The sequence below is a fragment of the Sardina pilchardus genome, chromosome 5 (assembly GCF_963854185.1).
Source record: "Sardina pilchardus chromosome 5, fSarPil1.1, whole genome shotgun sequence".
Lineage (NCBI taxonomy): Eukaryota > Metazoa > Chordata > Actinopteri > Clupeiformes > Clupeidae > Sardina > Sardina pilchardus.
Window position 1 is genome coordinate 21,460,930 of NC_084998.1, and position 13,345 is coordinate 21,474,274.

At 40.4% G+C, this 13,345-nt stretch overlaps 1 protein-coding gene and 1 long non-coding RNA gene across 3 annotated transcripts; both read right to left on the reverse strand.

Annotated features, from left to right (window-relative positions):
* Positions 1 to 1,026: 1,026 nt before the first annotated feature.
* Positions 1,027 to 2,914, reverse strand: LOC134079579 (cornifelin homolog). Its single transcript, XM_062535674.1, has 3 exons — positions 2,781 to 2,914; positions 2,431 to 2,627; positions 1,027 to 1,891 (listed from the first exon to the last, which is right to left on the reverse strand). Exons 1-3 carry the CDS (start codon positions 2,896 to 2,898, stop codon positions 1,601 to 1,603), a joined length of 606 nt encoding a protein of 201 aa, XP_062391658.1. The 5' UTR covers positions 2,899 to 2,914; the 3' UTR covers positions 1,027 to 1,600.
* A 5,459-nt stretch (positions 2,915 to 8,373) lies between these two features.
* LOC134079581 (uncharacterized) lies at positions 8,374 to 11,635 on the reverse strand. Of its 2 annotated transcripts, none has more exons than XR_009939088.1 (4): positions 11,496 to 11,635; positions 9,688 to 9,816; positions 8,936 to 9,090; positions 8,374 to 8,568 (listed from the first exon to the last, which is right to left on the reverse strand). It is a non-coding gene; the product is annotated as an uncharacterized LOC134079581 (long non-coding RNA). The 2 variants fall into 2 exon arrangements; XR_009939089.1 differs by having other exon boundaries at positions 9,688 to 9,822; positions 11,496 to 11,612.
* Between the last annotated feature and the right edge of the window lie 1,710 nt (positions 11,636 to 13,345).

Sequence of the window (13,345 nt, forward strand, 5' to 3'; positions counted from 1 at the left end):
TATGTAATGTCTTACTTCAGGGCATTAAACCCGATGTTTCCTATCACCTGCACACTTTTCTTATATGATGTGGAAACAAGAAAGGACTGTGTTTTGATATTACTGCAGAAACAACAGGATGCACAGGATACAGAATCACCCACTTACTTAGAGAAACAGCTGCTGAATGTGTGGGACTCAAAACTGAGAATGCTGTTATTGGGCTGTGAAAAGCCAGAAGAGGAAAGGGGTGGTTTGCCTTTGTAATGCCGACCTATTTCCTGGTGCTATTCTGAATCGACAGTCCCGCCCTCCTTCCATGAGGGCTTATGGTCCATCTCTGGCGTCTGGAAACATCCTATGTAAAGCGTTTTAGACCTTGCCTTAGGCTGACCACTAGTCTGGCTATCACTAAGCTCAATCTTTTAAGATTCAACATTAGTATGGGGGAGGCTGTAGGCTACGTTGTTTCTACTGTACAAGAGGTGTGATCAATGGGCATTGTTCAAATGACTCCTTACGCTTGGATAGTCTTTCAACTAATTAGACTGTCTTTTAGATAAGCTAGTTTCTGATTGGAGCCAAAGGTTCTGGCAGTGAACAGAGGAGATGGATGTGCAAGTTTCCAGCCTGAGCTGCCGGGCGAAATCCAAATTCGCCGGAAGTTCAAGCAGGGTTCACCCAACCTAGCTGACCAGCATGACTTGTAATCACACAACATTTCATGTCAAGCAAAAAAAAAAGAAAAAAACTTTCAGAAAAACTAAAAAAGGCAAAGATACAAGACAATAGATTTTTTTCACTAACGATAGTTTAAAATGTTTACTTTTCAATATAGGACAACAAGAGGAGTAACTTCCTACCATCTCCAAAACTGTTTTCATTGGATGGTCACACATCGCTTCTGACTGTCTGCATCCATCTTGTTGAACAAGGAGCAAGCCACATTATTAAAGGCGGGAGTTAAGGTATAAACATTCCCATAGCAACGGTGATCTCTACCAATCAAAGGCTCTGCTTTTGCACATTAGGATTTTGGGTGGTGTAGTGTTTTAATGTGAAATCGATAACAAAATACATTTTTCACAAAACAAGATAGATGCCCTAGGGAGAGTGGGGGTGGGTTTGTTTTTCTCTATTAGCCAGAATAATTATAAGATATAAAAACAGTCACAAACCAGGCAGGACATCTCATTCTAAGGCCTCAATTTATAGAATAACTGGAGCAAAAGCAATATTAAGATTCAATTAATATTAATATTCAGTTAAGATTAATATTAATTAATATTATGATTCAATTAAGATTCAAAGATACAATTTGTATAAACAAAATAATCATCACACTCTTGTTACATTATGCCAATCTTTTTGTCAGATAGACTATTGATATGTTGATTATTAACAGTCATATATAATAGTCAATAGGCTGTCTACAGGAGGGAAGCATTTTTGGAATATAGAAGGGGGTAAATACAGGGGTGAGAGGTTGATTATAAATGATCTATCACAGCTGGAAGAGCAGGAAGAGAGAGCCAGCGAGCAGGAAAAGAGAGCAGGAGAGATCTAATCAGCTACATCACATCGCATAGCCCGCGGGAGGACTCTGGATAACTGGAGGACTCTAGGCAACTGAATTCTGGATAACTGGAGAACTCTGGACAACTGAATTCTGGATAACTGGAGAACTCTGGACAACTGTATTCTGGATAACTGGAGAACTCTGGACAACTGTATTCTGGATAACTGGAGAACTCTGGACCACTGTATTCTGGACAACTGGACTCTGGATGACGGTGGGTTGGGGGTTGATCATGACGAAGGTCTTCTTGCGTCTCTTTATTTCACGCGCCACCTGGCACCATGAGCATGCGTTGCAGAAGGTCACTAATACGCAGTCCGAGCAGAGAGCCCCCTGTTTAGTATGGAGAACATTTATGAAACACACACACACACACACACACACACACACACACACCAGTGTTTGATTAATCAATACTGCAATAAAAAGAAATCACAAACATAAAGGATAATGAAATTAGCTAATATTTGCATATCATTACCATATACAGTATATGGACCTGTTATTGATCATTCTGTTGAGTCTGTTTTGTAGTGTATAGCAATCTGTTGTAATGCTATTGTTGTCATATGACAGGGCTGTAGTAAGGCTGGGGTAAAGGGTTAAATTCTAGCTACATGTGAATCTATGAAGGGTTCCCAATTAATGGCCCTTCAGTCAAGTAGGACAGGCAAAAGTTAATGATGAATATCTGTTGGAGATTGTCAATTTAGTTAAAGCCAGTTGAATATGTTTTTTTATATCATGAACAAAGTAGGAGAAACTCTATTATTGTTTTGTTGGGACATACAGTAAATCTCGATGCCATCTATACAACTAACCATGCTATTAAAAAAGCCATACTTTTTTAACATTGTATTTTGAGTTTGTACCTGTATGCCATACTGTTTCCTCACTCCATATCTTATGGACAGAGCGCCCGGGGGAACACAACAGTATAGGTATCCTATGCCCAGAGTGACCATGGAAGCCCAACAGGTTATGTCAAAACAGGGCAGTCCACAAAATTCATCGAAGTTCCCAGTTGTCATGCAGGCAAAACAAGGGAGACAGAAACACGCACAGCAGCCTAGATAGATAGATAGATAGATAGATCAGTAGATAGATCTGATGGAATTTAAATTTCCGTTTGCTATCAGCAATGAATATTAGAATAAAAGCAGTTCAAGCAGGCATGAAAACATTACATTGATTGATTTGATCCATTGATTATAAGACTCACAGACACTCATGTCGTCAAAGCAGTCAAAAATGTCTGTACTCCATACGTCGGATCTGACCATGACAACAGGCTGAACCTGATGCTGTGGCTGCTGCATCACAACCACATTCGATGCCATCGCTGGTTCTTCTGTATCTGAGCCCCAAACCCAGTGTGAGGGATGGAGACAGAACGAGCCGTATGTAATTCCATTACTCAACCCATACCTGAGGACACTGGTGTTATGATACTATGCAAAGCAGAGGGAACAAAGTTTGCATAGACCAGTGCCCAACCAACCCCAATTCTATGCTCTTTTTGCAACTATACATTGGGCTACGAGATTAGTAGCTACTGTAGATGATCACATTCTGTTTTACTTACATTTTACACAACGTGCAAGCTATTTCTGATTTGGAGTAACAATTTCTTAATTCTGGTCATAACCAGAACTGCTAAATGTAAGGTCATCAATAAAGCATGGAGGTTGAAAGTCATTAGCTGAATGTATTGAGAACCGGATCATAGAAGCAAATACAGAGAATTCCTCCTTATTTTCTTAATTTCTTCTTTTCAGTGTTGTGAGTGTATAGCACCATGGAAAAGCAGAGATAGATAGGCAACTTTGGATGAGTTGAATTTCATGTAAATGAAATGAACTTCAATTCAAGTCCACTCTCTTCATCATTCACATGTTCATTATGTTCACATTCAATGCCACTCATGTTTTATTAGGATTGCACTTCCTGTTAAACGGTACACAATTAATGAAAAAAAAACAACCTAACTGGCCATGGAAACCGTCCAACTGGCAGAGCACAGCTCTCAGAACAAAGAGCAGGAAGGTTGGGTGCCCTGCTACATGTAAGAGTGGAGTAGACAGAGAGAGAGATTAACGCACACACAATCACTCACTACTGTATAGGCTACAGTTTTGTCAAGTGGTAACAACTATCTGAAAATGTTGAACTTTTCAGATCAAATATTATTATACTTGGTGGAATTAATGGCTTCTCAAGGAGGGTATGTATAAGTCCTGCCTCCACAAAATAAACAAACAAACAAACAAAAAAACAAATGTCACAGTGATTCCATGGCATGAAAGATGTATCTTATTTTTCAATCCTGTTTCTAATAGATCTTCTATTTTGATGCTGTTGCCAACGACAAAGCCTCAATCACTTTCTCTTCCTTCTTGGAAGGTGTCCACAAATAATGCTAGTTCTAATTCAAGAGCAGTGGCTCTCGAATGCTTTGTCAGTGGGGGTTTCAAACCCAATCTGTCACCCATTAGACTAAAAAATTCAAATGACTGATCATGTTTAGCTATTGTGCAGATCATAAAATCCTATAAAGTATTAATGATATTATATAAAGTTTATATGAATTCCAAAATATGAAAAACATGACATACCTCATTACTTTCTATGTGTGTGTGTGTGTGTGTGTGTGTGTGTGCGTGTGTTTGCGCATGTGCCTGTGTGCATGCATGTGTGCATGTGTGTGTGAAGGGCCAAGGATCGCCACTGATGTGAATGATCACACAATATTCAATATTACTGATGGTATCAAGGTGGTGGGGCCCTTCAAATCAAATCAAATAAAAAAAAATGCAAAAGTTGAAAAAGTGAAGTAAAAGTAAAGTGTTTCACTTGGTATCAGTGTCGAAACAATAAAGGCAGGTTTAGACTTGCTGCAGACAACGCGTTCGTGTTCGTTTCATGGCTGCCTCGCGTATTTTGCGGTCGTTTGGTGCGTCGGTCGTGCACGTTGTCGCAAGCGAACATGACGCGTCCGCGAGATGCAATACTGATAAGAAACTTGGGGGCGATCACTCCAAAAAAAGGTGACTGCAAGATGCACTATCGACATCGAAGCTGGGGGCAATCGTGAGAGTTGGGTGCATAATGCTGCAGCAAGTCTGTACACAGGACACAGCAGGTCGCACACGGGCACATACGCTCGCTTGGTCTAACGGCAAGTATAATCCCAGCCTAATGGCCACGTTTCCCAGATTCGATAAGAAGCTCTTAAAGGGATAATCCGGAGTGAAATGCACTTTAGATCGGACTAATGGGGGTACATACGTTGAGTTGACACCAAAATCATGTCATTGAGAAAGTTCGAGCTCACCGTTTTTAGCCATAACTCGTTAGCCTGGAAGTGACCGGGGCGTGTCCTTTCGCCGCTACAAAACGCTATTTTTATACCTCCTCTACTGTTCCAACCAACACTACACGTACGTGGTAGTGAGTAGAGGGTCCCTAAAGCCAAACCGAAGTATCCCCACGTCTTTATGTGGTCAGATAGAGAGTCCAGAATGAATTTAATCGAGTCAGTACCTTTCCGGAAATGTCAATGCTGCAGCTGGCAACGTTTTAACAACACTTTACTAACATTAGTTTATACACTGATTTTGTATAAACAACTTTTATACAAAATTAGTGTGTTTCCCCTATCTGGACACAGAGATGTGTTTCAAAAAACAACAGAAGTTGTGTTATTTTCAACACGTATTGCCTAAAAAATGTAAAAAACAAAATATATAAAGAAAAAGGAAACAAAACTGTGTTTTCCCTATCTGGAGACAGATATGTGTTAAAACAGCGCAAGTTGTGTTGTTTTCAACACATTTGTAAAAACTGTATTGACTGGATGACTCTATTGGGAGCACTGTCTGGATGACTGTATTGGGAGCACTGATGTGTGCGACTGTAAAAAATGAACTTGAACTTAGAAGGATTTTGCTTAGGGTACAATGGAGGTCTGAACCAGCACTGCCCTCCATTTAAAGTTGTCTTGAGCAAGTTTATGGAAAAAAAAAATAATTTACATGATTTCATAAAGAGTAAACCAGCTAATTGTGGGGCTAATAGATTTGGTCACAGCTCAACAGGTGATTTTGAGAGAGAGAGAGAGAGAGAGAGATGTTCTTCCTCCTACAATGTATATTCACAGAAAGAATGAGCATTTACTACAACAAATGAAACTCAAATGAAACTCTACATAGATTTTAATGAACTGAGTGACATATCAAATTAGAGATATATATATTAGGAAGAGATATTGAATATCTTGCTGTCCAATCTCTATCAACATACTTCAGGGACTATTTAGACAATCACAAACACACATTCACACACACACACACACACACACACACACACACACACACACACACCAGTGACGTGCGGTCAGGGTAGGCAGGGTAGGCAGTGCCTACCCTGAGTAAATTTCATTTTAAAAAGAAGGACGACACATATTTTTAAAAAATATTATTAAAAGCTCACACTGAAGTCACAAACAACACAATTAGAATGCAATTTCGATTCTAAAAAGTAAATTTACGTCTTATTTAAGATCAAAAACTCAAACGTGAAGGCTTACGTAAACAGCGATTCACAACACTGTACTACGCAGCAAAGACAACATGCCTGGTTACCGTGGGAACGCCCAAGCAAGCCGTCCCGAAGCTTGCTTGGATTCCAAAGGCCAGGGTAGGCTTTTCAAGGGGGCAGCGAACGTTCTGAGAGTGTAGACAGTATGGCGGCCGCCATGCTAAAAAGTAGGCCGTGGCTAGCTGGCCATTCCATTGAATTCTATGGGGCGTAAGCGCCACTTTGACATCAAATAACGTTACAGCTGAAGCGTTTTAAGCCTTTATATGAACATTTTCTATTGTCGGAGTGCATACTACATTGTGAAATTGGCGTCATAATCTCGTAACTGTTTTATCGGCAGAGTAATAAACTTTTTCCGAAATCAATGCTAACGTGAGAATGCGCATGCGTCCATAGAGAGTAAAGCGTCGCCATAGGTCAGACTCGGTCAGACTACGTGCCTACGTCACATGTACGACACCTGAGCCTGCGCAGGAGACCTATGACGGAAATAGAAGACCTTAAAAAAAACGTTGAAATTTGCTTCCTCGGTCTCTGCTGCCGTCTACGTGATAGCTCTGTCCATATCTTTTACTGTCTATGAGGCTTTTACGATCTCTGCCTATCCCAAGGGGGAAGGCATATTCCCGGAAGTAGAAACACGAAATGAGCTGGTGATCAACGCTCTGCTAACTCCCTTGGACGGCCATAGATTTCAGATTTTTTTGCGATCCGATAACTTCATGTAACATGTGCCCTTTGTCTCCCTTATAGCTTCTGTGTATTCTATATAGGGTATCGAAGGCAAAATTAATTCACTTCTTCCCCGTATATTACGTTGGTTTCCCGTAAAGAAGTATTTTAGCATGTCGGTTGTAGGGAAGCTAACGTTCGCCCGTAATGTTTGGATAAGAAGCTGAGTGAGCCTGCACGAAAACCATGACGGAGAGTCATTTGCAAGATCAGTGAAAATGCGTGTAGCCTACGGTAGCCTACTGTTTGATATGGTAAAGCATTACCTAGAGGCAAGTACACATAATAATGATATTAAAAAACGAACGTTAACAATTTCAGAGGTTTTCGATCTATCAGACGAGTTACAGCAGGCTAACGTCACGAACGGAGTACGAGTCTGCGCAGTACGACGGAAAGTAAACGGAATTTTGTTTCAGCCCCCTTCCATCGAGAACAACGGAGTCTGTTTGTCTATTTCTTTTAGGTCTATGGCCTATCCTCACCATTCATTTCAATGCTGCGAATTTTGGAGGTTGCGCATGCGTATTACATGATTCATGCGAAAGTTTATGGGGAGCATAAGCATGCTTATTCCCACCAAGCGCTGCCTTTAGAACGCAGATAGGCCAATGGCAGTCCGGCCTCAACGGGACTCATCAGTTCGGACAACTCCAGATAGGAAACAGCAGGGAGGAGGCATACAATTACAAATTAATGGTGGATTTATGTAATTTAGCTAATTAAAAACCCAGACGGATAACCATGGTCAACCAAGTACACCGAGAGGCTAGAAAACGAGGTTATATTTCATCAACAGTAGCCTACAAGATATGTCTCACGTTTGCAGCAGGTCGGCGTGATAAAGCCAACAACGCACCATAGGCTATTCATCATGTCACGGGCAGAAAAAAAAGTTTGGGTCTCAGTGAAAACGATTCCCTCCCTCTTAATCCCCCATAAATACCAGTAGGTCTAGTGAGGTAAATTAGATTTAGGCTATTTGTTACTCAAATATGATGAGGAGGACCCCAACGAATTTTCTTCCTTTCCTTCTCAAACTACGTTGAAGATGCATCTTTAACAGCCCAATTTTCAAAATTTCCCAGGGGAGAAACCCCCGGACCCCCATAAGATGAAAAATAAAAAAAAATGCACACCTAGTAACGCCTCTGATTCTATGGAATGACTAAGTAGGAGGAGTATTACCATGAAAATATAGTAGCCTAATACTGTATTTGCGAGTGTAGCTTATGTAGGCCTAATGGAATTTACATGTGAATGGCCACTGCCTACCCAGCCACAGACCTCACCGCACGCCACTGACACACACACACACACACACACACACACACACACACACACACACACACACACACACACACACACACACACATTCTATTGGTATGTGTGTGTTCAGATTCATTATGTGAAACAGGGGCTATCTATTTGTCATGCCAATAGAGCATTTTGAACTGAATTTGAGATAGCTCAAATAGCATGCAGAGAGAGCCCAGATGAAGTCTGCCCCATCACATGGCCCTGTGCCCAGGATAATTGGCTGGAGTCTGGACGAAGGTGGGCTGAGTGCTGATGACTGTGACCGACTGCTTCCTTATTTTAATCTCTCGTGCCACCTGGCACCACGAGCACATGTTGCAGTAGGTTGCATGCAGGCAGTCGTCGAGGAGGCTTCCCTTTTAGTTTTGGGCAAATTTGCACACACACACACACACACATACACACACACACACACACACACACACACACACACACACACACACACACACACACACACACACACACACACACAAAAACTTGTCAGTGCATAGATTTGTGAACTGTAAAGACCATTTCAACAAACAGTGCATACAACAAGGAATGGTGAAATAAACAAACATTTTCATTATATGATCATATTATGCTCCTGTGGTCATTCTGTCTCCTTTTGAATCTTGAAAACCGTATTGCCCATAACCATAATGCCATAATTAAGCTCCACCACTTTAAGTGAACCTAATTTAGATAAACATTGATGAAGCTGAAACACTTTAGTTGAGATACCTGTATGCCATACTGCTTCCGTATCCCATATCTTATGGCCAGAGAGATGGGGGGAATAGGACCCGCATCACAGCAGAAAGGAAGAGCACAGCATTCATTTAACTCCCCAGTTGTTTTGCAGACAAAGCATGGGAAACAGAAGGTAGCATAACAGCCTGTAGATAGACAGACAGACAGAAAGACACACACACACACACACACACACACACACACACACACACACACACACACACACACACATATATACATATGATATTATATATTATACAGGAGGGTCTGAATATCGGGGAAAAGTAACTACTCGTGTAACTGTATTTTAATAGGGAAAACATGGAGCAGTTTGGTTGATTCTAACTTCATCTCTGTTTGGATCCGAGTGAATGAACTGGGCTAGCAAAGTGCTATCAAAGTAGCACGGCGCCAGTACGTGCATGGAAACGCGAGAGATATGTATCAACCCGTCTTAGTTAAGGGAATAACGTAGTTTAATATGAAAAAACGGTGGAGTGTTCTGGATATTTCTAGGCTAGGTCTGAAGGTCTGAGCATCTCTGTGAATTTATTTCAGAATAAATGTACTTCCCGTAAATTTGGTGGATTTATCCTCATTGTTTTCTATTACTATTATATTATTCTTGTCATGATTACTAATCAATGTAATGAATGTAATTAAATGATTCTGAGCCTTTTTCCATTATAGAATGAGAGCATTTTACAGACTCTATAATCAAGTTGGTGGTTGGTTACACTCACAGATACCCATGTCATCACAGCAGTCACAGATCCCTGTGGTCCACGCATCCGATCGTACCACAAGCAGGGGTTGCTGCTGCTGCTGCTGCATGTTAACCGCAATTGTTGCCATCTCTCTCACTTTTCTGTCTGAACCTCAAACCAAAGAAATGAGATGCATGTCATTTCAGTTCATGAAAACATACCTTTTTTTAGAGGAACACATTCATTTCAGCACTGAATCTATACAGAGTTGTACTTTTAAAGCAAGTATAGCATATTTTATAATATACAGTTTTAGGTGTGTATTATTATATTAAAAAGTATTTGTATTTGATAATTTCTCAAGACTTTTATATTTCTCTTAAAGATATCTACAGTATATATTTCGGACTTGTCCGACCTGTTTTTTTTCCCCCACACGTCATGACATATTCCTTGTCTGTTTAGTCAAATCAATTCAAATCAGGCTAATTGGCCAACTGTGAATACAAGGAATTTGGTCTCTGCATTTATCCCATCCGTGAATTAGTGAACACATACAGTATAGCACATAGTGAACACACAGTGAGGTGACACACACACACTAACCCGGACGCGTAGTATAAAAATTGCTACCTTACACCCTCTTAAAATAATAATGCCACTGACCAATAAAGCCAAAACAACCTTTTTGAACAATGAGCCCAACGGTTGATAGCAAAACGCTGAATATGAAGTGGACACACTCCTAAATGTATTTAAGCTTTTTGCCACTGACCATGCATTTTAGAAATTAAAAATAGGGCCCTTTGTATACAATGTGTATACAATGTGTCTTGTGTATGACACATAACACAAAAAGTAGTCCGGACAAGTACACACAGACCGTATGTAGAGGATAAAAATTAGAATACCATAGAGAAATAATAAAAAAAAAAGATACTTTTAAATATAGTACATGTAAAAAGATAGACTATAAATTATATAAATGTTTGTAAGCCCCCATGTTCATGCCCCCAGTGTGTAGCACTGTAGCTGTCTGGTTGTTTTAGCTGCTGGCTGCGCTGCAGCAACTCAAGCTGTAAAAATCAATTATTTCAGCTATATTCTGTACTAACAGTGCTTGGTGACCTTGAGAAATTGATACCTATGCAGTATCACTGCTGGCCATTTGGGTGTCCGAAGTGTGTTTGTGGTGTTCCTTTTGAATATGTCTATCAACTCATTCTAATGTCACTCAGCAACCATAGGAAGACATCATAAAAATGTGCAGTGTTTTTTTTTTTTCCAGGACCGTATATGAATACATAACTATACAGTATATTACATTTAGACATAGTATTTATATTCAATATGTACAGTATATAAATACTGTGTACTGTATATGCAAGCATAGGCTACATTTATATGTACACTTAGATTTAGTACACTTTATTTATATTTTTCCCTTAGTACAAAATGTTATCCTAGAAAAGGGTTGTGGCTTTTTTACACCAATGTATCTGTAAATGTGCAAAAAAGGTATACCCTAGTTTAAAACCTTTTTCATTTTGTGATGCTAAATGTGATAAAACTGAGCTGGATAAAACAATATGCACCATTTTACAGCACTCCATACTGTACTTTACTAGAGTTTTTATTTTTTAGAGTCTTACTTTGTTTTACTTTTTACTGCACTATCTGAAACTGTGCTGAATAAAACATTATGTGCCTTTTTCAAGCGCCTCATTGTACAGACACTACCCATACATATGTAGTGAAGTATAGTTGCTTTGTAACATTACACCTGTGTTGTTCAGTCATTACATTTATCCTTTGAAGTTCTTTAAAGTGTAGCCTATACATACCTTATAAAACACCTCTGATTGCCTGGGCTTGTGGCTGCGATTAGAATCAGTGGCCGATGAGATTGATGACCTGAAAAGTGGCTCTGCTGTATGTCAGGCTACGTTTCTTCTGTTTCTATTCCGAGAAATCGCCTCTTTCATGAGCAAGTCTGAGCAAGTCGTCAGTTATGAGCAAGTCTGAGGAGAGGATGTGGGTTTTCTCTGAAACTGAGATGTGAAAGTACCATGTGGGCAAATAGTAGATGGTGCCTAGATGCCTTATTTTTAGACCAAGCTCAAGATCAATCAAACCTGAATGAGCCACCTGCACTGACATAATCAGAGCATATGGCGAATTGCAGAACTGAGATAGGCCTACTACAGGGTTTCCTAATGGCCATCTTGCATGTAACAGTAACATTCCCCCTTGGCAACGGCCATACCAATTCTTTGCCGTTACCATGCAGTTGCCATGGCACATGATGCTGTGTAGTTGCTGTCATGCGTCTCACTTGTCAGTTTGAACCTCAAACCAAATGCGTGAGATCTATACTGCAGGTTCTCATTTAAGGCCGCAAATGAGTAGGGCCAGACCACATCCCTTCTTCCACTGAGGTGGGAATAAATACATCCAAAACAGTTGGTTACAAAAATGTGTTTAGTTAGAATACAAGTAATTAATCATTTTAAAATTATGTAATAATCTTGTCTTTTTTTTATTATCAAAAGGTCAAAACACCTGATGTTCAAGTTAGACCATGCAGATATTTAAAATTTTGACAGCAGGCCTCGTCTTATCCATTTTTACATCCATCCATGTCTACAGCTCAACAATTGCTTAAGTATTAATGTCAAAGCCCCGCTTTAACCCTCTCTGTTAATGTCTAAGCAACTCTGCTTACGATGGGGTAGGGTAGTGTATGGCCTAGGTGTAGCCTAGCAAGCCAAACTACACAGAAATGTATAGTCTGGGGTCGGACCATTCACAGACCTGAAGCCTGTGGGTGGGATGAACAGTTGTCTTTCAAACTGCCTCTGCACGTAATAGGGCAGCATTTGTGTGACAAATCGTAGCCAGTCGGCAAAACGGCAAATACATCCTTCTTTAAAACGACTGACTTGAGTGCTTCTTTCTGCTCAAACTTCAAAGAAAAGCCCAAGGCTGAACTCGAGCCTAGCACAGGCTTGTCCTCAACGGTGCAACCAAGGGGGCAGGCATATTCCCGGAAGTAGAAACACGAAATGAGCTGGTGATCAACACTCTGCTAACTCCCTTGGACGGCCATAGATTTCAGATTTTTTTGCGATCCCATAACTTCATGTAACATGTGCCCTTTGTCTCCCTTATAGCTTCTGTGTATTCTATATAGGGTATCGAAGGCAAAATTAATTCACTTCTTCCCCGTATATTACGTTGGTTTCCCGTAAATAATTATTTTAGCATGTCTGTTGTAGGGAAGCTAACGTTCGCCCGTAATGTTTGGATAAGAAGCTGAGTGAGCCTGCACGAAAACCATGACGGAGAGTCATTCGCAAGATCAGTGAAAATGCGTGTAGCCTACGGTAACCTACTGTTTGATATGGTAAAGCATTACCTAGAGGCAAGCACACATAATAATAATATTAAAAAACGAAAGTTAACAATTTCAGAGGTTTTCGATCTATCAGACGAGTTACAGCAGGCTAACGTCACGAACTGAGTACGAGTCTGCGCAGTACGGCGGAAATTTTGTTTCAGCCCCCTTCCATTGAAAACAACGGAGTCTGTTTGTCCATTTCTTTTAGGTCTATGGGTGCGACCCTAGATCATCCCGCGGCCGCTAGGCAAAATTATTTTTGGCCGCTAGGGTGCGTCTAGATTTTTTAGGCTA

Bases quoted from the DNA above. Each gene is read 5' to 3' on its own strand.
- LOC134079579 (XM_062535674.1), bottom strand. From the start codon at position 2,898: ATGGCATCGAATGTGGTTGTGATGCAGCAGCCACAGCATCAGGTTCAG. The intron at 2,628-2,780 runs GTGAGTCTTATA...CTATCTATCTAG, and splicing joins CTTTGACGACATGAGTGTCT to GCTGCTGTGCGTGTTTCTGT. The intron at 1,892-2,430 runs GTACAAACTCAA...CATACTAAACAG, and splicing joins GGAAACAGTATGGCATACAG to GGGGCTCTCTGCTCGGACTG.